Genomic DNA, 27,782 nt, shown 5'->3' with positions numbered 1-27,782 from the left:
GACCACAAGCTTTCTGGAAATCAGCTCAGCTAAAATCAACAAGCCTTACCCAATCTGTTGCAGGCCACATTTTGGCCTTCAACGTGACTAAAAAATTGACAACCATAGAAGAAGTTTGGTCTCATTTTGAACCAGAGCATCTGCGGATTAATTTAATAACTGTTATGTTATGTTCCACTAAAGTTGGGCATGATACAAGATTAATTCTTCCCTTCTTTCGGTAGCTTCACTGCCATCTTGACCATAAGGGAGCTCGGACGATTCTACCGGTCGCAGGTGCAACACATTCCGACTGCAACCTGGTTTTGTTCTGTACTTGGAGTGTATCAGAAGCATGCGTTTTGCCTGCCTGATTCCTCCTAATAAAATTGTATCTGTACATCATGTATAGTGCCTGTTAGCAGGAGGACTCGATCTGCTCTGTAAAATGTGGTACAGCTCCATCACAGTTAGCCTCAACAAGGCACTTATGTTCTTAGGATGCTTCTGAATCATGTTGTGGTGCGTCTGCTGAAACAGTCGAGAGTGGCCGCGAGCAGCCCGGATGGGCCCCTGGCGGAGATCTGCACTATGCTAAGTGCACTTTCCTAGCTAAATGCACTAATACAAATGTCTGTCCTCAAAATCACTGAAAATTCTAGGACTAAAATACTGATGAACACTGCAGTGACATACATGCTAGGATCCTCTTGGTTACTCTTAATCACTTGAAGTGAACAGGAAGTGGACACACAGAGAGAGGAGAAGAAACTAGAGACTGGAAAAGAAATGTAAAGGAGAGACCAGGCAGGAACAAAAGATGAGACAAAGCGCAGCAGGAGAGACACACAGAACAAGGATAAAGTGAGAGGGGAGGAAAGGAGAGAGGAGAGGAAACGAGGGGAGATAGACTCATGAGATTGAACTTGCTGCCCATGCTAAGGAGTGGGTTTGGCGAGAAGAGGTGTGAAAATGAGTCACTATCGACCTCAGTCCTCCTCCAGGGTTCCCACCAGAGCCCTGATGTAATATGACTTCTCCAAAACTTTAAATAACCAAGTCAGAGCATTTTAATGACCTACAAGTGTTAGCCCGTCCTGATTTTAATACTGTTGTTATTCTAAAAAGGTCACACTTCTGCTCTAGTTTGAAGTTGTGCAGGGAAGATAATTACATAAAAAAATGTGTTGGAAAATATATATTCTGGCATGTTCTTGTCAAAATACACTTTTATTTAATTCCCCAGTGTTTCCTCACATACACAGAGAATAAGCTGTTTTTGGTAGATATACTTTTTTAAACCTATGTTAAATCAGCTGTTGTAAAGTTGGTGAAGACAATTCGAAACTTATAAACCAAGTATTCCCTCAGTCTCTCTGCCAATCACAAGTACTTTACCTCACATAAATCACTGTATAGGAAGCTGAAATAAATGACCAGCCTCACAGGGTCTAAGCTGACAAAATGTTTACTGACACCTTGGAAATCTCGGTAACAGTCTTTTCAATCCTGAGCTCTCCAACATCCCTTAACACAGTGGCACTTACAACAGTAAACACTAACGTCACCACTATCAGTATAGAAGTATTTAACAGAACAGTCTCATCTTGAGTTCCACTGAGTGACTGCTCTGAAAAACACTGAGTCGATCATCAAGTCTGCCCAGATGTCATGGAATCACAATTTTTACTCCTTGGTACTTTAAGGACTTCTTGTCCATGGACTTATGTATGGGAATTGATCGGATATTATTGATACCAAGTCTGCTTATCAGTCCCATTCTTTATCACTTCCCTTATTGATTCCCAATCAGTTTTCTTTGATCGATTCTTTCTTTGATTCTTCGCAAACTGGTCAAGTTGCAGTTTCAGTTTACATCTATGTCTGTCCAGACTGTGTAGCAATGTTTCAAATATGGATGTTGTTGCAAAAAAATGTCAAATTCTAAAACACGGATGCTTCACGCACACCTTTAACCATATACAAACACCACAGGTTTAAGGTGAACACCAAAGTTTAAAGTCACCAATGCAGTATCTGACCAAATGTCTCCCCTGAGTCTTTGCACAACATTATGATGTCACACTGAAACTGACCTTTGACCTTTTGGATATATAATGCCATCACTTTATCTTATCCTTAGACATTTGTGTGAAATTTTGTCATTATTAGCGATTGTGAGGTCACAGTGACCTTCGACTTTTGACCTCTGGAATCTAATCAGTTAATCCTTGAGTCCAAGTGAACATCTGTGCCAAATTTGAGGAAAGGCCTTTAGATACCTTTAGATACCGCCTTCACAAGAATGAGACGAGCTAGATCACAGTGACCTTGACCTACAACCACCAAAACCGGTTCATAAGTGAGTCCAAGTGGACGTTTGTGCCAAATTCCATCAAGGCATTCTTGAGGTATTACGTTCACAGGGATTGGATGGACAGACAAACGGGCAACTCAAAAACATAATGCATCCGTCCACGCATTTCACCGGCGCAGAGGCCTACACAGGTTTTCAGCTTCAATGTGACCATGTCACTCGTTCAGCCTTTCTGCTGAGCTGATTGGTGAGTTGACCTGGACTGATCTAAAATGGTTGAAGTTAGAGAATATTTATACAGCATTCACTTTCATTTAGGTTTTCTAAGCTCTAAGCCCTACTGTGTGGCGCATTACAACACAGGATATTTACCCTTGGAAACAAACTTGATTGGAAAGCAGTGGCACTGTTGCGTAGAGTATCAAACACATTGCTTTCCTGGAATTTGAGCCCATGTTGCTTAGAAAGATGTTTCAATGCAAAACTGTCAGACAAACAGGTCGGCATCAATAAAAGGAACTGATAAACTCAGAGGTATATGATTTTGGTTGGAACTGGTTCTCAACAGGAACTGTCCATGGTAGCTAAAAAGTTGAGACTCAAAATTCATTATTGTGGCATGATTTATGGATTTGAATTCCTTAACTTGCTTAAAAAAGAAAAAATCAGAAATTCCAATCTACTAACGACAATTGAGTGGTGATTGAAAGATCTTGAATATCTATTAAACAGACCTTGAGCTAGGATTGTCCAGCAGTTTCCAAGGCTAAGAATGAACACTGAAACTCAATTGAATTTGTCTCTCTCCCTTAATGTATTTGTCCATCTACACATAAAATTGAGGGTAAGTAAACACAAAAATCAAATCACACCAGTATCCCCTCAGCTTTCATCATAATTTGTTGTCGTTTTACATGACAAAGAACAAGTTTTTTGTGGATTTACGTATCCTCATCACTTTGATCATTTGATTTTATACAACAAAAATAAACAGAAACATTAGACATTGTTTGTATTTCCTCATCCCATACACTGAAGAGAAACTGTAGAAGCAAAGTACCACAACTAGAATACAACAAGTTACTGATTATAGGGAGTAATGACATTACTTACATTGGGAGCTATTAGTATGCAACTTTCTTTTGTGCCTACCACATGCTAGTTTCTACAAGAGAAATGTGTTTGCCAATCTGCATTCGCACGCCTGTTTGCTGTCAATTCTTGGAGTACAAAAGCAAGCGACGCTCTCTTCAGGAGATTGGGCAGAGAGAGAGGGGGGGACAAAGGAAATCATCCTTCAGGAAATGAAAACCAGATTGTCACAAAAGCTTCAGAAAACAAACTCCTCGAAAATGACAGACACAAACACACATGCAGGCATATACAAGAACACACACAAATACCCAGCGAAACAAAGACATATACACACACAGAAACTTAGAAATATAAACACACACACACACACACACACACACACACACACACCTGGGTCGCCTCTCTGATGCCTGTGGTTGTATGCAATTGGAATCGGGAGTTTTCACTCTCTGTTTATCTACCGGTTACACACACAGATGCACACACAGACAGAGTGTTGTTGTTTCCAGCAGTGGGGTCAGATTGGCTCCAGATGGACCAATAGACAGTGGAATGCTGAGCAACATAAAACCAAACTGACCTTGTGAGTGTGTGTGTGTGTGTATGTTGGAAAAGAGAAAAGAAAGTCCTTGTCGAAAAGTAACAAAGCCAAAAGTCCAGTCTGTCAGTAAAACACTGGGGTATGTCCAAGCACCACCTTGTTTGGTTTCATGTCTTCAAGGACAGCCTCATTTTTAGTTGTTTGTGCTGCATCAGGCTTGCGGGTGGGAGAGGGGTGCAGAGCCAATATTGTGCATTCAGACTTTCTCCTGGTGTAAAGGGACACCAGCCAGTTTGGTTGCTATCGGCCCATTAAATGGCCGTTATCAACCGTTACAAGCATCATAGATGTGGCTCAGAATGGGGTTGTAACACCTACTATTAGGCCTCTCCTGACTGTGATAAATATGACGGGAACAAAGGAGGACATCAAGTAATTAACGTTAGTATGAACAGTGAGAAAGTCTGTGACAAGAGGGAGAGGTGGTGGAGGGGTTAAACAAATATAGGACTGTCACCCAGGAGAACAATTTATGCCCCTGTAAACAGCAATCCATCCATAACATAAAATTGTAATGTAAAGTCTACACAAATGCCCCAGATTGTCAAATGACATTAAAAAAAAATTATGTTCACTTGACATACAAACTCATCCCTTGTGAGCTTGACATTTTTTTTACTTTAAGACAGCAATTTTTGAGTTTCAACTTAATTTAAATAAAATGTATAAAGTTGATTTTGCCTAATTAGTTTAAAGCCAATAAACAACACTATCATTGTCCACTTAACATATTGTGGTGTGTTGTTGCTAAATGGGTGGAGTTTCCCTGCACGCTGTGAGACAATGTGTTTAAGGTCAGAAGGCAAAGAAAACTGTGTTTAATTGTGTTTTAAATCACTCACGTTACCGTGGTTCTAATGGGTTACAAGTTAATGTTGTGGTAAAAGACATTCTGCGCCAGGAGTTAAGTTGTATACACAGTTAATGACCTCCCGCCTGTTTGGGTAGGGTAGAGTTTCTAACATGAAGTTGTGCTGAGGTGAGATAAAGAGCATTTCCTGGTTGAGAATTCAACTCTTTACTCTTTTATGTTAAAATGATATAAAAATCCTGTCAGACAAGGGTCATGTGACATTTATTTTGCGTCTGGTGTACTAGTTTTGAGTGCAAGCTGTTTCCAAAAAAATGTTAAGTTGAGTGAGTGAGTGAGTGAGTGAACTGGCGTTTACAGTGTAGTTTCTGTGCCTAAACGTAACAACACTGCCACCATTTCACAATGTTGGACATGTAAACAGCCATTTAATGGACTGAGAACACCCTTAGAACCTAACAGTAGGTGTGTCAAGCCACTTCATACCAATATCTATATATGAGGCTACAAACCACAAGTAATGGCCATTTAATGGGCTGATACCATCCAAATCGGGTGCAAACATTCTGTCTGTGGGGTTGCTTGCTACCCGTGGCCCCCAGGATCATAAGTGGAAATTAGTTGTAAGCATAATTGGCCAGCCAACTGTCACTTTTCCTGGAGTGGGAGAATGTTTTGGCAGCTGTGCGATGGTCCTGCTAGCACAATGGAAAGGTACTTGCTTTGGACTCTGTGCCTCAGCAACAACCCAGGGCCAAGAGGTCCACCTCAGTTGTTTGTAGTGTGTTTGGTTGGGGTCAGTCAGGGGGTATGAACCCTGAGTGGGTGTTGGCAGATAGGAATGAGGCAGATCGGTTGTCAACTGGTCGTTTAAGGTGCTCCGCATGGGGTTTGCCCTCAGATGAAGGTTTGGGGTTACAGGCAGTCACTTGATGAGGTATTTTCACTTTACAGCCTTAAGGAGATGGGAGTGGAAGGGGGTCGAGGGCTGATAATGTTCTTGATTAGGCCCATAAACATTTGTGTATACATGCGAACAGTGAGGATGATTTGATTAAGATTAGGTAAAACAGCAGGCTAAGGTTACAGTCTGCATTTTTATGTACATATGGTCCAGATAACAGACGTTTCATTCCAGTACATTTCACTTTTTTTACTTTATTTTTTAACAAAGTGCTGCAGGAGAGCGAGCACAGAAACTTTTATGTATCTGTGCCACTTGAAAAACTGAAGGAGGAAGCAACATTGTTGAATTCTGAGGTGGCTGTGTGCAGGACTATGACATGATAATTATCACTGCTGGTGGCAGAGGAGAGAAGGTTAGATGCACTGAAATTCCGTATGCACATCTCACCCAGGACGATGACTAAGAGCAGCTCGCTCATTTGTTTCCAGCCTCTTAGAGACGATCAATTATTGTTCTGCACTCCCACGGCTCGCTGACTCTTGAAAGTCAACTCCAGCAGCTTGCTGTGTATCAGACTTGAAGTAACAAACAATGCTAAAATGACACCTTATATTCAACACAGACCCACCAAGTGCAGACTCTGGGATCAGACTTACACATGAACTTACACATAAACTAGGGACATCAACAGTTAATCATTAATCAGTTAACAACCAAGAATATTTTTTACGCATGTCGGTCTTTTCCTTATTTTTGCAACCAGGGTATCTGCAGGTTTCAGTAAGTTAAATTTAAGATTTTTTAAGACCTTTTTAATGCCACCTTGAATGGAATTTAAGACCGAAAAAACTATAAATATAAGCGATGGTTGGGGGATCTATAACCAGTGCTTAATTTGTAAAATTAGAAGTGGGGGAACACTTTTTTAAGCGGCACCAGAGCCGCTTCACTGCACAACTCCGAATGGAATGGTTGTGACATCTAGTGTTGTCACGGTACCAAAATTGGGACCCACGGTATGATACCAGTGAAAGTATTACTGTTCTGAGTAGTATCATGATACCACAGCAAAAATGAGGCAGATGTGCCTTTTGTCATTTATAAAAAGATTAATCACTTTTCTATAATACATCACTGATATTTCAATGGAATAAATTACTTACTGACTTATTCATAGAAAAACAGCATCAATAAGTGATTAACATTGGGGGGATTGAAATAAAATAAATAAATAAAATAAAAATCAACCAGCCACCTTCCTCCCCTGACAAGTAAAGAACAGTCCCTAAAGTGCGGTGAGGTTTGTGGGCCATTACCTGCCACAGAGAGAAATGTGAACGGCAGTCATGACGCCAACAAAAGAGGAAATTAGGCTACTGGACCTGGAGTCGGACTTCTCTGTCGCCGCCGGTAAGCCGTTATTTTGCGCCGCAGAGCCACCGCAGGCTATTTGACCACCGTATTCCTGTCTGTGACCCCCGTTTAACCCACAACCTGCATGATTCGCCTTTTGTTTCTGCTGCTTGTTGAAATCTGGACTCGCACTGCGTGCTGAATGATTTATTTTGCTTGCACAAAACTATTTTTAGTCACAAATGTGAGTAAAATGCTCGCACGTAGAGCTCTGTGGAAAACAAATCACTGCCAACAAGTAAAAAGTCATAAATAATAACTTCCACTGCTCCAAGATACTCACATGTCTGGAAAACAAACCACTACAGCAGCATATTGAGTGCCAGGTGGCCAGCGCGTGCTGTTAAGCCCTTTTCACAGAGAGCGCGCAAAGCGCAGACCTCCACCGACGAACCCATTCATTGTGTATATGCTACCACCAGCGCGCGCCGTTATTGGACGGCGCATGGATACTCACAGAAAAGTGCCACGAGAATAAAAAAAAGAAAAGAAATAAAGTCAGATTAAATATTCCTTCCGCAACAATTTTAAGACATTTGAGTAATGAATTTAAGACCAATTTGAGACATTTCTAATGAATTTAAGACAGTTTCAGGCCTTACTTTTAGATACATGAATTTAAGACTTTTTAAGACTTTTCAAGGATCCACGGGTACCCTGGCAACTCTTCAGCTTATTCTGTTGCGCAACACCTGCGTCGAGTGAGAGCTAGACCCTAATTTGGCAATTACCACAGGCAATGCTGGTCCTGACAGACATTTACACTCTGCGTTGACGTAGAGCCTACGCCATAACCTACGTCGTAGCCTGACATGTACCCCCCTAGAAATGTAACTACACATTGCAGCGACGCAGACCTCCTGTCTAATTTTGTAAGCTGACACCATTTCCCTCAGTGGAAACAAAGCTTTGATTTACTTTCATTTCATAGATAAGAAACAGTAAATTGTGCAGATAATAAATCCTGCACTAAAATAGCATTTTAAGGCTTGTGTGTACTTCAGGGTTTATCCTGGCTTCATATGAGAAGAGGTAAAAGTTTACTAGCCGCTAGGCTAATTTATACAATGTAAAATGCCATAGGCTTGTGCTAATAATGTTAGCATGTTGTATTTGTTTGGAAAACGTGTTTAGTATAAGACAGTTGTTTTATCGGTGAATCTTGTGAGTTGTAATGGTGCGGAATTTTGTAACGTTGCCTTTGCTAAATGTTGCTGCTGTCCCTAGTTTCACAGAGAAGAGGAAATCTCTGCTAGCTGCTAGGCTAATTCATACAATGTAAAATGCAAAAATGCTAAAAACATTAGCATGTTGTATTTGTGGGGGGAAAAAAGCCATTTTGTGAAACTGTCAATATTAAGCCATGTTTAATGTGTGTTTTGAATCAACTAAACTTTATAGCGCTTCACTGAAACCCCGCTGCAGACCAGTGTTTTAGGGGTATAACTGCAGAGTGACACAGACACACCACCGCACAAGTATTAAATGTGAAATGGTGTAGGCGACATGCATAGGCTGGGGCATAAGGTCTGCCGCACAAGTGTAAATCGCGCTTAAGAAGCCCCATGTATTTCACAACATTTTGTCTGTTTTTTTTTTCCTTAAAAATTAACAGGTTAGTAACCACTTCATGTGTGTTAGGCTACCGAAAGCAAAATGAACTGAAACTGACATTCCCACTGTTAACACAACACCATCAGCCTCTATAAGCCTCCACAATTTAAACAGTTTGGATTTGACAGGAAATCAGATTGGTTGCTTTACAAAGCAAACAAAGCTTTATGGCACAAAACTGGGTTATTCTACACTTCTCTATGAAGCGATTACTTCACACATTTTGACAGTAATAAAGGGCTGTGAGTAGCTTTCATGCTATTTCATGCTCTCTAAAAAACCAGCAGAAAGCAACGTTTACTTGACATATAGTCTTAATTTCAAAACACATGCACTATGTGGTATATTTTGTTTGACATTAATTGTGTTGTTGTAATGAAAACATCAGTGGATCAGGATTGCAATGATCATTTATGCTGTATAACTGGAAATGAAAACCAGGTGTAATGATGTTCTTCTCTTTTTTTCTTTCCTGAGCCACCGGGATTGCTATGTGGAGCTTTGCACACACTTTCCAGGAACACAAATGTGTGTGACACCAAATTATTTGGTTGATGAAAACTGGAACAAATCCACTGTGATTGATGTAAAGGCACTTTTCAGCCATGTAAGTGAAAAAAAGAAGAGGGAGAGAAGAAAGTGAGAAAATGGGAGGGGAAATCCATCTCATGCAATCAAGAGCAGATTAGGAGTGGCACTATACACAAACTCCTCTACACACACATTTCTCTCTCTCATAAGTCACAGCTCAGCTGCTTGGTAAAAGCTGATGTACCTCTTGTGTATTTGGTACAGAAAGGGAGAATTTCTTTCCACAGAAATATTTTACAGAAACACTTTTAAGACAGGTTTCATTCATCACATCTCTGAGGTGTCAACCTCTATAACCAAGGTGAAACTGGAGCATTTTTCTAAACACTTTCCTGCCTTAGGTTTGCACCTGTAGCAGGGTTTTCTCTTAAAGGATTATTATTTTGTATTACTTCTTCTTCACAGGACAATATAGAAGACAAGGCAGACAAGAAAAAATGGTTCAAGAAAGTTGTAGAAGGCAGAGACAGAGTTGGAGATAGGAGTTAGGATGAAATGTAACACGAGCTTAGCTGTGTGTGTTTGTGTGTGTCTGTCAAGTTTCAACATAGTCTGTGCTTTCTTTCATCAGCTGTCGGCAAAGGATGTGTCTCCTCTTTCCATGTTCATCCATCATCTCCTGTATCTCCCTGCCTCAACCCCCCAGTACTCTCTCTCTCCATCTCTGTCACTCTTTTTCTCTAAATGATGAGCACTTCTTGTTTTTGAGCCTTTTATCTGACTGTGAATCTGTAGGTAAATCTAGGTACAAGATGGATACAAGGAGGTTAGGATGTGACTGCTTTTGAAGGCTGACAAAGTCGCTGATAGCTGATTTTTCCTTTGGATATTCAACAACTTAACTTCTGACCAGATTACTGCTCAAAAATTCCGCAAGTTAATATACACAGCAGTTTTTCTCAGAATCCTCTCGTCACAGTGACTCTAAAACAACATTTGGACCATTACACACTAATAATCACCATTAATGATACTTAAAATAATAATCTGGCTCTAATGTTGCGTCGGTACAATTAAAGACCTTCAATAATAAGTTAGACTAAGGAAACTCCATCTGCTAATGAAGATCATGTGATTCGCTGGCAGAAGCTCCAGAACATCTGCTAACCCAATTTAAAGCTTAAATTACATGGACAACTGCTGTTTCCAAGTTCACAAATAAACTCTGAAATTCTACCTTTTCAGGCAACATGGAGAAGAAGTTCTTGAAGTGCTCAGAAAAAATGATACATCTACATTTTCTACGACATTGCTCAAATCGATCCAAAGCCCTGAGTCACAAAAAATTATATCAACCAAATTCCCCTGAACTTAGCTAAAACACATACATACAAGTTATGTATTCCACTGACTACATTTACATTATTTCAAAAAAGACAATATTCCGACTTTGCACTTTACGTGGCTAATGAAAATTAATATATCACTGATACTAATATTTACATGTCCAGGCCATTCTCGGCTGTGTTTGACAGGGGTCGATACCCTAACTTGTCGTTTACCACCTCAAAATATGGAAACGTAGAACAGCTGGAGCCAGTTGTGCCAGTTCAAACATGATTTTTTCACCATAGGTGGACTTGTTCAACTGTGTGAACACAGTGATCCTCTTTATTTTGTTACACTACTTTGCTAAAAAGGTCAACGCTGTGATACACCAGAAAAAGTGTTGGTATCTGAGTCTTTTATATTGTTTAAAATCAGGTACGTTTCTCCTTTCAACCAGAAATGTGGGCTTTTGTTTTGGCCGTACATTTCTACCCCAACATGAAAACTATAGGTTAGCTGGTTTGTGTACAGTGTATCCATGAGCACGGACATTATACAGTATAAACAGGCAAGAGGTGGTGAGTCCAGACTGCAGTAAAAACTTTAGGTTACTTGCATAACCCCTGTTCACAGAGTAGCATGGGTGAGATGTTTCACTATCCCATAGTGAGACATCGAAATGAATGCTATGAATGAGAACCCCAATTGAGATGCATATTCCAAGCGCGCTGCCCAAATAATACAAGCATATCCTACATGTCTTAAGGGAACACAACACTCCAAGCCGACGGTTGGCTGTCAGTCAAAGTTGGGCTGTTGGTGAGCGTTTGCCGCCCTCGTCAGCGCAGTGTGTTCCGCACTATTGGCTCTCGTCGGCATTTGTTGGCCTTTTTTCTGCTGATTCAGCCTATTGAATCAGTGTTGCCACAGCGGAGGCTGCTGGTGAATGACATCACTCTGATTGGCGGTTCAGCTCAGCGCACAAACAGAGAAACAGAAGTGAGGAATGTAAACAAAGAGATAAAGTTGAAAAGGTGTGAGATTGTAACAAACTTTTGCAGAAATGCTTCGTGAAGGTTTGTCTCACTGTTCACTGACACGCAGTAAATATGCATTGTTCTTTCAACATTGGACCGTGTTGTTAATGTGCTAACTAGCATCAAGACGGTCTTCCTGTTTCCCTTTTTGAATGACGACTAAAGACGACTGCCATCTGCTGGTGTGGAGGGGTATGTCTCTTCAGCAGGCATAGATCACACATGCTCGATGGTGTGTTCATGTGCAACTTTTTGGCCATGACACAGCGACGAGAGGCAACGCATCATGAGGCTCTCGTCGCTGCTAGTTCTCCGACGTCGACTAGGTGTGTCAGGGCCTTTAATCAGAAAATGCTATATTAGGAATTAGGATCCAAATTGAATATGCTGTTTACATTACTCATCAAATACAGAATACTGTCATATCTGGAATAATAGTGGAATATTACTGTGCATGTTAACATAAAAATATCCATTAGAGCTGCCTAAAATATGAAGCTTGAGGCCTGTTTAAGTGTCTGCTTCCTCTGCTTGATATTCCCAAAAGTTAACAGTCCTGTAAAGCACAAGTTTCAACCAAAACATTATTTTATTTTAAACATGCAGACCACCTTATTACAATAATACTAGACTCTCGTAGTTGTGACATTGTGGGTTCATACTTGGCTTTTGATGCTGATCTCTTCATATCTGCACTTCACTGCCACATAAACCAGAAATATTATTCTAAACAGCGCACGCTTTAACGATAGTAATGCCCATCTTTGTGAGTGAGCAGTCCCTGGACCTACACAGGCGATAAAATGCCCAATGAGCATCAGTGGAACATGCTTCTGGACCAATGAGCATCCACAGAGCGCACTAATGGGCCAATGAGCATCTTTTGGCATTAATGATACAGGAGGTCATGCACGAGAATTAAGAATGTAATCACACACACAGTTATACTCTTATACATCCACTGCTAGCTTGTCATTACGCATACAGCCTGTCACTTCCAATGATACACACTAACATGACAGACCCCACTGTGTATGTGTGTGTGTGTGTGTGTGTGTGTGCGTGTGTGTGTGTCTAAAAGAGTCGCACAATCAAGTCACATAGCATCTATCTCTGTAACACGATCAGAGATTGAAGCAAAGAATCGCTTTTTCATACAGTACTCGCACACTGCTTCTAGCCATCACACACATACGCACGCACACACACACTCACACATAGTTGTAATTTGTTTGTTTCCCATGTTTGGAGGCATTCGGTTCTGCTCCGCTGTCCCTAATGCCTCCAAAACACATCATTATCTGACTTATATAGGCCTGGGAGTGTGTGTGACTCTGTGTGTGCGGGTGTGTGTTTGAATGAGAATATGTGTTTCTGTTTGTGTGTGTGCATGTGTGTGAGTGTGTGCTTGTGCCTGCGTGTGTGTGTGTGTGTGTGTGTGTGTGAGCACCAAGAGAAAAACAGTTGATTATCGAGTTCAACAGGCGAAACACTGTTTACCCTGAGAGACACAAAGCGAGCGCGAGAGATACAGAAAGAGAGAGGCAAGAAAGCTTGGGGGAAGTAGAGGGAGATGATTTAGGAACAGGGAGGTGAAAAATGGGAGTCCTGGAGAGACGGAGTGAGAGTCAGAGAAGCAGACCAATGAAAAGAAGCAGGGATGGAGGGATGGTTAGAGGGAGGGAGGGAGGGATGGATAGAGGATCAGACAAAGAAGTGAGATGACAAGCTAGGCCTGCAGGGTGCAAAGTAATGAAATTCTGTGGTATAGTCCTCTAAGCCATGACACCCAGACAAACATCACAGTCAGACTGTTGTTGTAGCAGGGCAACAACTCGACTTCAGAAACATGGACTGCAGCTATTTGCCAGCTGGAGTGATAAAGTCTAATCGCGACCGCAGAAAACTGCAGCGCAAATTCAAACAGTCGACATTAGCAGGCGCAGATACAGAGGAGCAGTGGCTGGGAGGGAGGGAGGTGAACACCCAGCAGGGTACTTTCTCACTAGATTTACATCCAGGGAATATACTTTGAGATCACAAACTGGATCTATTTATATATTCAAGCCCATCCTAATGATGTAGCCTCATGTCAGTTTCTTCATATTTGCCTGTCACCGCGGTCATTAGGCTGTGAAATGGTGGCAACTTTTAATGTTGTGATGGGAACAGTCGGTTGGAAGTAACACTGATAAAAATATCCTGCTTGATCTACTTAAAGAAATTAAGAAAAAAGTATCACATCATTAGACTAGTATTTGCAGCGATATGTGAAGGTGTGAAGATAACCCTTCACTAATCCCCGCCCCTTTATGATGGTCCATCAAGCTGTCTAAGCATGGAGACCACACCATATCTGACTGCACTCCCTGAAGAAATATTATCATGTTTTTGGAAAAATGAAACAGTGATTCCAGAGAGAAGCAGACAGAGGGGTCTACAGTCTGTGTTTGAAGGATATATCCAGGATGTCAAACTGACTCAGCAGCAACAACAGGTTAAAAAGACAAAGACAGTTAGAAGCTAAAGCCGAACTATATGCTACAGATCACAGTGTAAAAGTGAACCACCACATCACTGCTGATCACCACACAAGACAATGAATATAAAGGTAAACTTTGCTGATATTGAACCAGCTGTGTGGCATCGCAGTGTGTGCAGAAGAACGGTGTTACACTCAAAACTTCCGCCAGATGAGCAGGGATCTCCACAGGAAGTTAAACACCATTCATCACACACTGTGATGACACACAGAGCTGGTTGAATATCAGCAAAGTTTCCCTGCTTCCCTTCACTGGTTTCTGTACAGCAGGGTCGGTCTTTGTTTCACTGTTATAATCATTAAAAAGCAAAAGCAGCATGTGTATACATTCAGTAGGCTATATCTTCAGCAGCTAGCTAGCTAACCCTACACTTTCCAGGGTTTGATTTTGGTTTTGGAACAGGGAAGAAACGTATATCTTTTTCCAACCTAGTATCATGTATATGAATACACGAGTATCATGAATACACGACGTGCCCCAGGCACAACATTTAGCTCCAAAGCCACAAAACCAGCCTGAAAATTAAGGACATATGAAGGAAATCTGGGGCACAGCTGTGTTTTTGTCGGACCCTGGTCTGAGCCAGGCCGATGCCACATTATGATTGGCCAGTCTGCGTCCGGGGGCGGGACTTAGCAAATGGTCCAGTGTCTCAAACTACACAGCTGATTGGATAATTGATTACAAACTTCTCCTTGTAAGAATTCCTTTGGGGTTCATATATTCAGGAGGTTTTCACCAGGAGCTAATTTTCCTAAAAAATAAAAATAAAAATAAAACACAATGTAAAGACTGTGCTGTATGGTGGCGTATTTATCTGCAGAGAATCTGACCTGTATTTTCTTATTTTCCTCTTCTTTTGCTGTGTTGTGAACACTCCTAGGCACAGCAGGCAGGTGAGGCTGGGACTTAATAAAAAGGTAGTGACCAGGTGCCAGACCATAAAGCCAAAAAAAAAGAAAGCTACAAAAAAAATAGAGGCAGCGCTGAAAAATAGTATTGCTTTATTCAGTCGAAATTTGATGTCTGAAATTGTATCATAGAGTAAATTATTGGGGAGTAAGGACTTTTCTTGGAGTGGTACCTTATAAATATGTATTTTTTCATACTAGGTGCTGTACATTCAAATCAATTCAAAAGCTCGCTATAGGATGACAGTGATGTCTATCTATAGGGAACAGCAACAACAGAAACATCTGACCAATCTAATAAAATCCAGTGCAAAGCCTCTGAAAACATTTTATGTTTGAAAAGATTATTGTTGTTGAGACTGTGTTAGAGAGGTCTCACTCAACTCTATGGTTATCTCTGAGGCAGCGTTTTGTGTACTGTTAGGCACTGTGTCATATTACTGTTATTTTGTTCATCCTACATTCAAAGGATGTTTTTTTTATCCAGTGCACTGACAGCCACTCAAACTTAAACTGAATTCCATGCATGTGTTTTTTTTAACTGAGAAGCAATCCTGTAAAATACCCTTGTTATCACTTCACCAAGCACAGACATAATCACAGCTGTAATTATCTAAGAATTAAGATCAGTGAGCACAAACGCACTGTATGCAGAAATGATAGACTGTCCCATAGCAGTGCATTATCATGATGCTCACTATGACATCTCATTACGCTTCTGTGCTATTGAAGAGGTCACCCTACCACCTAGAAGTGGTGACCATGACACCCCTCCTACAGTCTGGTTGCCCCCCTGCCATCAGGTGGAAGGTTTTGCAGCAACCAGACGAAGTTTGCAAGGTTCTGCAACAGTTTCTTTCCTCAAGCTGTTTGATTCCTGAACCCCCCATCCCCCCTTCCCACTCTACAAAAACCCTGCACTACTACACTTCATATCGGACATCATCACCTCCGTCCCTCTAATGCAAAGTTAGACAATATAGTACAGCTAATAAGGCATTCCATTTCATGACTACTCTGCACTGAGTCTGGCAATCAGCACCACTTATTTATACTGTGTATAATGTTCACTAAGATGCAATAAATATTGACATGTTTGCACCTTTTTTTTATATTATCCATTAGTTGTGTTTCGATGTTATGCTTCTATTTATATTCATATTCATTTAACTGGTTGTTCATTCCGCTATACACTTTAAATACCAGATGCCTCTTAGTCCAGGGCTCTGCTCTATCTTTATGTATAATACTGTAGACTGTCACACAAATTGATGTGTGGTGCACATGCGTAATGTGACTAACTGCAAACTCACAGCCACTCCTGCTTAAGATGGCTTCTTTTTGTTACAAAACTGTTTGCTCTATGAAGGTCTAGTTATGGAAAATCACTATTTTTGCAAGTTGCGGTAGTTTTTCTATCAGTTGTGCTCTGCTCGTCCCTCTCCATGCACCTGTTTGGAAATAGATGTGCGAAGTATTCCTTTGTACTAAAAGAAATAAAACTGTAAAATACCCTTGTCATTACTTCACCCAGTACAGACATAATTACAGGTGTAATTAATTGAGAGTTAAATATAATTTGCAGTGTCTCCTCATATTCCCCAGTTGTCAGCGTGGGTCTCAACAGTGCAGAAAAATCTACACATGAAAAAAACCGTGAAAGTAAAATTAGACCTGTAAAAATAAAATCCATCCTTGATTACTGAGCCTTGAACTCATACAATCAGTAACAGTAATACATGGGAGCTCTCAAGTGCAGTACAACTGCTTTTAAGCACTGAAAGTGAAGTGTAGACAGACAGACGGCTTGCTCAGAGCTAAAAGATTCAGTAAATGGGAAAGCATTATTGTCGCGAAGTAAATGTTCAACCAAGGCCATTAAACTCATTTTAGTACATGGGCCACATGCAGCCCAATTTGGTCTTACGTGGGCCAGACCAGTTAAACCATTGCCATAATAACACCTGCCCTGTTTGGTTCAGTTCAGTCGCACTCAAGTTTGTTTGCCCCCAAAGTGCGGTTCGTTTGGGTAGGCCAGCCAGTCTACTACTCACTGTCTTTACATGTGTATTTTTCCATACTCCTGCGTAGGCAGCGCCACACCAAACTAAAGTAGAGGTTGTTGAGGAGGCAGGTTGAATTATCCCCTGCCTTACAAACCATTTACAAATCTTGAGTTTAGGCAGTGCCTTGGCAATAGGATTTCACCAATACTATTTTAAAATAGAGGTCTGAGACAGACTCTTTTGTGCTGAAGCTGCTGACCGACAATATTTTGTACCATGCTCAATATGTAGTTAAACTTGACCCCGATAAGTATTCATTGTTTTTTCAGAGAACTGTAATCTGGTCAGGATGGAAAAGCCTCTGAGGCAGCATTTTACATGAATTTGGGTCCTCACTGTTGCTCCTGAAACCTGGCACCTCTGAGCAGGCAGGCTGGTTTTGGCCAGTCGGCTGTATGTTTGACATCATTGATCATTTCAATTTGATTTTGACAGCACAGTATATGAAAAGAGGGCGTAAACATATACGAGCGTGTGTGTCTGCATCTAACCTTGTTTCCCAAGTATAGTCCGGGTGCGTTCCAGTAGTAGGCAGAGCCAAGATCATTCACAACGTCTGAGTGTCGGGCGCTGAGATATGGAGGTGTCTGCCTGTGAACGGACCACACTCTGCCTCCTGTATCTCCGAGCAGGTGCCAGCCTGTCAGAGTTGTCTCCTGCAAAACAAGGTTCGGGTAGAAAAGGGAGGAAAAAGTTAAGGATTCAGGCAACTTTCAGCTCCATTAACTGAGAAAACAACAGTTCTTGTTCTTCTATTGACATGAAAACAGCCTTAGACCGAAGTTCACTGTCTCATTTCAAAGCACACAAAGAAATCATATGTGCAGGTGTTTAAGATTCAACACCCAGAAACACTTCAGCGTAATATTGGAAAATTACCTACAGCTCTGGTCATTCTGTTTGGGCAAAATTGGGCTCTTTTCCCTGTTTCAGCAAAGAGTAGTGTGCCCTTCACTTTCACTGCAAATACAGTGATCAAGAGAGCTATTCATACGAATGTTTGAAAGGATTCCAGTATGATTTTTTCAAGTATATTCAGAGAGTTTCAAACGGAACTGACCTTCACACTGAAATAAAGACTCAAGTTGCGCTCACTGTTAGCAGATCAGTCACATCCGACAGCAACCATATTAAAGTCAGTCACCCGTTATGTTCAGTGTGAACACCTTAATCATCTGACCAGCTTTACTTATAATGCCCGGCTGGTGGTCATGCTTTGTGCTGCCTGCTATATAACTACAGTCTGACTGTTTCAGTACATCGACTATGCAGGTTCCTCCTGTTCTATTGACCAACTGGACATCTCTTAGCTTTTGCTGTCCAGGCTGTATACTGATATTATGATGTGAGACTAGATTTTGTCTTAGATTTTGGATATCATAATATCATAAGTGTTGTCTTTTCCTGATTTTAAATGCTGAACAGTAAAGTGATGCAATTAGTCAGAATATCCACATTACTGATGATTATTCATCAAAAATCTGTCTTCATTTCGGGGGTTTTGGACAAGAATATTGTGATATTTGATTTTCTCTATATTGCCCTGTCCTAATCCAATATCAGTGTCAATCCTAACACCAATGGTCCACTGATGGTAAAAACGTCCCTGAAATATCCTTTAACATCCTGAAGCCTTAATAGCACAGAGAGGCGCACTGCACTGCTTTTTTTAAATGCCACCACTACAAAAAAAAAGTCTGCCGCACCTTTTTATTGTTGCCAACCACCCCATCACGTCCTCATGTGATGTGTCCTCATCACTAACCTTCCCCTGTAATCGATCTAACGTTTTTTTCGTGGTTTTGTTTTCTACAGTAATCAGTATCTAGTTCCTAGAATGTTGAGGCAGAGGGTACTTGCTGCAGCTCTGGTTGAGGGTGAGAGGCTGTCAGTAAATACTTTGTTGGGCACAGGGAAACAGAGATCTGTGTGGGTACATGAGACCCTATAAAAGAGGGTGGATCATGGGGAGTACCGCCAGCTGGTCCAGGAGCTTCTCCTCCATGATGGCTGTTTCCAGGCATATTTTAGGATGACTCAGGGGCAGTTCGACAACCTACTGTCTATCGTCAGGGCCATATAGCTTTGGGTATCCAGCAACCGATACCACCAGTTTCTTCTCCATTGTTTACCAACTGTAAAATTGTTGTCGTGAAGGCCCGCCTCTCAAGTCATCTGATTGGACAATGGGAAAAAAGATGTCAAAAAAAGAGATGACTTGGGGCAAGGAGTTCAGAGCACTCTGGCAAAAACGGCAAGTGCCTTAAGCGCAGTCACGCCAAAAAACGTGAGCAAAAAGCTTCATTCTCATTAAAAACAATTACAAAAACCGCCTCCAGATGCTAAAACACTTTCTGCGTGATCTGGGCCTTAACTGTCATCTAAGATAATATAGCCATAAACGGAACAACAAATCGACACTTATTTAAAGGGGGACGCCACCTAAATTAAGACTTCAAGAGTATAATGTACATGGCCTAGTAAATTTAAATAAGTATTTGTGAACATGTGCTACTCTCTACTTGTGATGTCATTGGGTATAAAGTCAGGAGCTAGAACCATAGGAGTAACATATATGAATTTTGACAATGGGCGTTGTTCCCCTTTTAGTTCTCAGTCCAACTGGTTTCGACTCTTATGGTTAATTCAGAATTAAATTTTATACAACTATCTCTTTCATTACATTTGCTGAAACTGTCACTATATCCTGACAGTGGTACATGAGACAGATCATCTGTGAAAAAGATCAAATTCCTTTCCTCCTTATATTGTTTCTAATGGCATTACCACACGTGAACAGGGACAGCCAATCAGAGCCGGGGAGTCTCTAACGCAGCTGTCAGTCCTGTCAGTCAAGCTCGGGAACTGCAATCAAACTGAGAAAGTTTGTGACCCGTGCGCCATGTTAAAAACATTTGAGCCAAACCTCAGCACCACTCACTGGGCGGACCAACTTCCAAACTTCCCAAGTTTGACCACAGTTCACAAGCAATGACTGACAGGATTGACAGCTGCGTTAGAGACTCTTCGGCTCTGATTGGTTGTCTTTGCTAATTGCTGGTTGAATATCAGTGAAGTTTCCCTGCTTCCCTTCACTTACATTCAGTAGGCTGTATCTTCAGTAGCTAGCTAGCTAACCCTACACTTTTCAGGGTTTGATTTTGGTTTTGGAACAGGGAAGAAATGTATATCTTTTTCCAACCTCTCCAGGTAATGAGTATCATGAATACACGACGTGCCCCAGGCACAACATTTAGCTCCAAATCCACAAAACCTGCCTGAAAATGAAGGAAATCTGAAACAATTGCATTAGAGTCAATGGAGCATGGCAAGGTTGTTGTTGTCAGACCCTGGTCTGAGCCGGCCCAATGCGACGTTATGATTGGGGGGCGGGACTTAGCAAAGGGTCAACTGGAATGAGACTGAGACATGATTAACGATTCTTTACACATATATACATCACATTTCAGCCAGGTAGTCTAACACGTGACACCTAAAAAGAGGTTTTTTTTAACTCAACTCCTGCAGGATTGTGTGTGCATGTGTGTGTGTGTGTGTGTGTGTGTGTGTGTGTGTGTGTGTAAGAGACAGAAAGAGAGACAGCCAGACACACATCTGTCGTTGCAATTAACCTGACCTTGGCTTCCCCTTTTGAACACACACACACACACACACACACACTATCGGTGTCTAAATCAGAGCTGTCATCCTGTCAGCATCTCCTCTCCCCTCCTCTCCCACCCCGCCTGTCAGTCAAAAACTGTTTTCCTCTTTTCACCTCTCTCCTTCTCCCTCCTCTTGTCTTGTCTCCACCCTTCGTCTCTCCAGTCTTGCCCTCTCTTCTTCTCCTCTCCCCTCATTTTCACTCTTCTCCTTTTCGCTCACCTCCACTCTGCCCCATCCACATCCACTCTCTTAAATGCGCATTTGGTAAAAACTTGTCATTGAATACCCTGCTGCTACTCACACGCAACAAGTGACTCTTTTTTTATTAAATTCCAGATGCATTCTTGCTATTCAGAAATCTCTGAGCCAGGTTAATTTATTATTTTTTCACCTTGTGTCATGTGTGTTCAGCACCTGAAGGGTATTTATGAAACTGGGGCATTAGTGTGGAAGAGCAGCTTTCCTGTCATCTGAGACATTTCTTTTGGGTAATCAGTGGGGTGATTCTGTTCCCTTTATGCAAATGTATGCAGGAGAAAATCATGAAAATGACAGAAGCAGATAAAAAACTAAGTGCAATTAAATGCATTCTGCTAGGTTAACTCAGTTTGCCGCAATTTCAATTTTGTCCACCACTAAAATGTAGGTACATACTCTACTAAAGGAAATTGTGAGATAAGAAAGAGAAAGTTTACTGACTTTAGAAGATCGAGCCATAAGAGGTGGATATTGTGATAAGATTGCTTTGTCAACTTATGTTTCCATGGACCAGTATAAACTTTAAACTCAAAATTTAAGCCAACATGGGTAAGAAGTCATAAAGTGGAAATTTGGACATCTACAATTCCATCTACAAAATTCATGTGTCTAGGTTCACCAACGCTGGACTCCACACCAAAGACTGAAACAGTCTTAACTTGGTCCTCGGATGCAGGCGGATCTAGTAACTGCAACAACTCTGTTGAAATAAATGTTTCTGCTCTGAGATGTTGGTTTAAAATGCTTTCAGGGCTGTAAGGGTAAGCGCATCACATAAAGTGTGCACTGTAATATGTGTCATGTACATATGGCACGGCGCCAGGATTTCAATTTCGTTTACAGTAATTGCAGGAGTTAATAATGTTTGCCCTCCTTTGACGGTCTCCAGCTGGTTGTCTTGTTTAAACAGAAATGACAGGTATCATGCTGTGGAAGGCGACTGGTGCGTCTGGTAGACTGTGACACTTTTAAAATCTTTTTCTAAAAGATTTTCAGTGCTGAGGTGGCTTTATTACACCAGCGACAATTTGTATGTGTTACAAACAGCACACACTGCTCTAATTGTGCAGAAATGAAACACAGTGTCCTACCTGTCATGTTCTGCTGTGGATTGTCGAACTTTAGACCAATGCATTCACCCATTTAGAACACTGACATTTTAATTCTATTAAAGGAAATACTACTATTTTGTTTGGATGATCTGGCTGGATTATTATTTGTTTAAAGAGCAGTGCCTGTACTTTTTAAGGTTTATATATCATTCTGTATCTCTCTATTTTACCAAGTCTTTTAAAATCTTTGGGTTTGGGTTAGGGTTACATTCTATGGTAAAACCCAGATAAAGAGACATCCCTATTGGCTGACAGAGAAGAATCGTGTGTGTGCCTACATTCTGATAGGTCCATGTGGAGCCTGAGCACTGACTGGAAACGCCCATGCAGGAGCACTTTTCGCAGCCGCGTCGGTTTTCTCTTTGGAGGTTGAAGAATCCCAGCTTACAGCGGTCGCAGTTTTCTCCCTCCACGTTTTCCTGCAGGAGAGAACGACAGAAGGAGAGACAGAGAGAGAACAAAGACGCAGCAAAGTTTATGGGCTGCCCTCACACTGACGTTATGAGCACAAAGCATGTTATTGCAGTGTTAATGTGGTGAAGATAATGATGACGGGGCTAGAAAGGTTAGCGCAGAGTACTTATTTGTGCACATTAAAAGTGTGTGAGTGAGTGTACCTTGCACACACAGGGTGTTACACACGGGTCATCGTTGCTGCTTCCTTCCACAGTGCAGTTACAGCGCTGGCAGGTTGGGTAGCCCATATAACCAATGGCACACCTGCAGACAAATGAATTTAATAACAATAATGAAGACAAAGATGACGAGTGTTAAAGAGGCCTTCCCTTCACTACAAGGTCAAAGGTTCAGTTCTCCGAACAAACGCTTCGTCCATCTCAGTCATACTGTCTCTGAGCCAGACACTGATCCTTTAGTTTGAAGCAAACAGCTGACCTCGCACCTCAGGCGACATGCATGTATGTGGAGTCTTAGGAAACACATTAGTGTAAAAGAAACTCCTCTATTAAAGCTTATTGGACAAAAGTCCCATAATAAACTTTAAGCATAATGTAATTCAAAAGGACGGACAGAAAACTCGACTTCTGCACCTCCTCTTGGCTCTGCTTCCAGGCTTTAGAAAATCTAAGGGGGGATTTATACTTGTGCAGTGGTGTGTCTGTGTCACTCTGCAGTTACACCTCCAAAACACTGGTCGGCTATGGAGGTTTCTGTGAAGTGCTGTAAAGTTTAGTTGATTCAAAACACACATTAAATATGGCTTAGTAGAGACAATTTCAAACACAAGTACACAAATCGGCTTCATTACAACTCACAGCATTCACAGACAAAGCTCTTGCCATTTGCTGAACACATTTTCCCCACAAATACAACATACTAAAGTTTTTAGCACAAGCCTATGGCATTTTACATTGCACAGATTAGCCTTGTGTCTAGCCGACTTTTTCCTCCACTCATACGAAGCCAGGGACAACCTGACAGTTAACAAAGGTAACGTTACAAAATTTGGCTCCATTACAACTAAACACGTTTTCCAAATACAACATGCTAACGTTATTAGCACAAGCCTATGGCATTTTACATTGTATAAATTAGCCTAGCGATGAGCAGAGATTTCCTCTACTCATATGAAGCCAGGATAAATCACACACAAGACTTAAAATGCTATTTTTGTGGAGGCTTTATTGTCTTGACAATTTATTGTTTTGGTTTTTTTATCTGTGAAATAAAAGTAAATAAAAGCTTTGTTTCCACTGAGGGAAATGGTTTCAGCTCACAAAAATAGACAGGAGGTCTGCGTCACCGCGACATATAGTTACATTTCTGGGGAGGTGCATGTCAGGCTACGGCGTAGGCTCTACGTCAACGCAGAGCCTGCACTGTAGGTACGGCGATTTGACGCAAAAGTATAAATCCCGCATAACACTTGACAGGAGACTTAAGCCTATCACAGGTCATTTCAGAGAGAGGGCATTCCTACTGGCTGTTTTACAAATACAGATGTGCATGCACACCCCTTTGGTGAAAGCCTGATTCAATGGCGAAGAAACCTGCAGATAAAGTTGCTATTACAGCATTGGCAACTTACTGCCTACACTGCAAAGCAACCCCAAAAAAAAGAAAGATGGACTTATCAAAAAGAAAGTCTAAAAGAGAGTCTGATAATAAACAAGAAACATGTCATTATCAGCGATGTATTTCAAAGATGGAAAGAAAGTTTTGCTAAAAGTTATCCAGCTGAGATAAAGGCTCACAACTGCTGCCTCAAGTTCACATTTACAAAGCTAACGTTAGCTAGAGCCTCGAATCACAGCGAGCCCTCCCCTTATCTCCCCACTGCTCCAGACCACCCTGCCAAGACAAGAGGTGACAGCAGTTTCAGACAGAGACCCCCAGTCAGCGGTTACAACCTGAATCCAACCAGTGCGAACCCCGGTGCCAGGGGTACAGACAGCCCAACCCCCCACATGATCAGCAAACTTTCTGTTGCTGATGTCACACAGGTTAGATCTGGCACTGGCACCCAGAGCTAGAGGGGTTTGCGCTGGCCAAATTCGAGCTGCTACAGCCACCGGCCAGAGGTCTGTCTCCCATGCTGCTGTCCGCTCTTTTCCAAGGTAAGCAATCCACAGCGGTGGGAAGCAAGGTAGAGGGACCGTGAGGTCATTAGCTAGCTAATTCTTGTCTAATCTGTGGTCTCATTTAAAACAGAGAGAAAGCAGGGCAAGAAAGGGATGAACAAATGAGGTCCGTGCATCTGTACAATGAAACAGTATTAAATAAATCAATGTATGGGAAACAATGGGTTATTGTATGAAGCACACTCATATGCCCGTGGTAGTCTGTTATTTCCAAGTCTGCCATTTGGTTTTGCTTTTTTCCCATTTCCAGATTGCTGCCTATCCCAGCTTTAAGAGGCAGAGTGAGCTGAAGCAAAGTCTATTAAAGGTCATTTTAAGAAGTGATTTAAAAGACAATGTCTATGCTGCTGGCCCAATCTGTGGGCAGGTCATTAAAAAAGTTTGGGGGAAAAGTTGTATCAGCTTTTAGATTAGATTAGATTACATTAAACCTGAATTAGACCCACAGGGAAGTTGCAGTGAGGGAAAAGATAATACAAACAAGCCATTACAGCAATAAAAGATGATGACAATACAATTTAAGATCAAGCACCTTGTTGACAGATTCACAGGTTGAGACAGAAAGCTCTTCTTGTTGTTGTTTGTATATCTTTTGATTCCCTGGTTGTGATTTAACCTCAAGTTTGGAAAAACAAGACTCCACTTGATGATATCAGGCTGCGTTCAGCGTCCATTAGAGATAAAAGTGTGTGAAATATGTTATTAAAGAAATAATTCAAGTTGGAGTCAAGAAAAACAAATCAGAATAGCAAATGAAACAGTATGTCTGGCATTTATACCATGTCCATTTACTCACTGACTTCTTTACAGCGTGTAACTGAGTGTGTGTGTGATAATAAATACCATCAAAGAGCTTAATGGAAACTTTCTGGTCATTTCCGAGCACTAATTGGAACAGACAACAGCTGAAAGGTTCTGCTCACCTGTCACAATGTGTCTGTCTCTTTTTCTGTGTGTGTTTACGCACACGTATGCGTGTCTCTCACCTGTCACATTGGAGACCCCCAAAACCCTCCTTACACCGGCACGACCCCGCTGGCTGATCTGTCAATCAAACACACACACACAGACACACATTTTTTAAAGGCAAAACAGCGCAGGGGAAACAGAATGGGTATCTCTTTGAAGTGGCTGCACTTAAAATAGCTCCTCTTTCTAGACATAAAAACAGTAGAAGTACAAAGAGGAGTAAAATTATCTCTAATATAAATAGATGTTCTGTTCTGTCAGAGACAGTTTTCAATAACAGAGGCTTCTGTGCACGCAGCTGAACTTGTCTAACCCCAACCCCATAGGAAATCAAGCAGGACTGAATCGATGAAATGTTGGAGTTATTGAAGTACCACTTTAAAAATTGATTAAAATGTCTAACGTGTTTGTTTTCACTGAAAACTTCTCTATGTGTGTGTACCATTTCAAACATGGACGATATCCAGAGAGAGCAAGAGTGACACACATGAGGAAAGACAGAAAGATTAAAGAGTGTATTTGCATACTGGGCGTAGCCTGGCTTGGATCTGCGACACATGATTGGCTGATTGACCCATGTGAGTCACATGAGCAGGGGATGCAGGGGTTCTCCTCCTCCGCGCTCACCTGGCATCGTGAAGAAAACAATCACTTTCACACATTCAATTAATCATAATAAAGAATGTCAAATGAGGCTCAGGTGCGTGCATATGTGACGTACCCCCGTGGGTCTGTAGAATCCATCAACGCATGACTGACAGTTGATTCCAGCTGTGTTGTCACGGCAGCCAATGCAGACTCCGCCCCCTCTGTTTTGACCTTGGATGTTCAGGCTGAGTGACAGGTCTGCTACTGTCTGATTAAAGTAGCACTCCTCTGCCTTACCATGGCAATTACACTCTGAAAACACAAACACACAAAAATTTGGTGCTGTTGCATTGTGTTTGATGGGATTGTTGAGTCCTGCCCCCGCCTTCTCCAACCATACTGAGCATGAAGCAAAGACGATCGCCTTTTTAATCCATTTACTTTCTGCTACATAGGAGTTCAGAGAAACATCAAACCTTGTTTTGAAGACAGTACCCTAAGGTTCACACACTGACCATGAGCAGTGTGTTATCTCCATGGTCCAGAAAGGAAAAAGTGGGTCTTAGCCTGTATTTGCCATTTCCCACAGTGTAGTAGTGAGAGGGGAGCCTAGCATTAGCCCCGTTTCCTACTGACTGTGCTTAACATTTAAAATTCAGAAATAAAAGCAAAGAGTTGTTCTGCAGTGTGACTGTGGATATTATTTAAAAGGTTTTACAGAACAGGGATCTAATCCAGGATGTCTCGGTTTGAATAGAAGATCAATTCAAGGTGCAATGTGTAATGCCTGGCCACATGCTCCAAACTAATCAGGGGCAGAATTTAACTCCAAGTCACGACAGCAGGGCAAAAGCACAGAGAATTCAACCAAACTACTTGCTATGCTCAGTTTTAGCAAGACCATAATAGCAAGAAAAGAGCCACATCGAAACTTTATATTGACTCCATTTGAAAGGTTTTCTGTGTTCTTATTAGTTGTACTCTCTGTGCTTGGCATATCTCTTCATTTCTCAACAGATTTTGGGTTTGGGACCTTGGATTATCTGACCCTGGAAATGTTTGAGACAATGAGTTAAGATCACAGAATTCAACGAGCAACAAACGTTAAGCCTGTAAACTAGCTTAGCCTGGCTATCTACTTTAGCATGGCTATCCTGGCTTGGCTAGCCAGCCGCTGACCTAGCCACATCAGATTTGTATATTTCTACCCCTGGACTGTGTGTCAATTATGGAAGACATAACAAGATCTGTGAACTTTACACCGATCAGCCACAATATTAAAACCACTGACAGGTGAAATGAATAAAATTGATTGTCTCATTACAGGACAATGTTCTTGGATCCTGGCATTCATGTGGATGCCACCTGACATGTTCCACCCACCCAAAAACCCTTGTGGACCAAATAACCCACTCATGGTAACGGCACTCCCCCA

General features: G+C 41.5%; 1 protein-coding gene across 1 annotated transcript in view; it reads right to left on the bottom strand.

The window, feature by feature from the left end:
• The window catches only part of lama2 (laminin, alpha 2), a 325,147-nt gene that overhangs the window by 187,411 nt on the left and 109,954 nt on the right, over window positions 1-27,782 (bottom strand). The window contains exons 9-14 of the mRNA XM_049589718.1: window positions 26,481-26,659; window positions 26,287-26,386; window positions 25,777-25,834; window positions 22,808-22,910; window positions 22,469-22,609; window positions 17,646-17,810 (exon numbers count right to left, since the gene is read on the bottom strand). Of these exons, the coding sequence (XP_049445675.1) occupies window positions 17,646-17,810; window positions 22,469-22,609; window positions 22,808-22,910; window positions 25,777-25,834; window positions 26,287-26,386; window positions 26,481-26,659 (746 nt within the window). The remainder of the gene's footprint in view (window positions 1-17,645; window positions 17,811-22,468; window positions 22,610-22,807; window positions 22,911-25,776; window positions 25,835-26,286; window positions 26,387-26,480; window positions 26,660-27,782) is intronic.

This window comes from Epinephelus fuscoguttatus, linkage group LG11, assembly GCF_011397635.1.
Source record: "Epinephelus fuscoguttatus linkage group LG11, E.fuscoguttatus.final_Chr_v1".
NCBI classification, from domain to species: Eukaryota; Metazoa; Chordata; class Actinopteri; order Perciformes; family Serranidae; genus Epinephelus; species Epinephelus fuscoguttatus.
The sequence above is the reverse complement of the archived record's forward strand: the minus strand, read 5'-3'. Positions and strand labels throughout refer to the sequence as shown.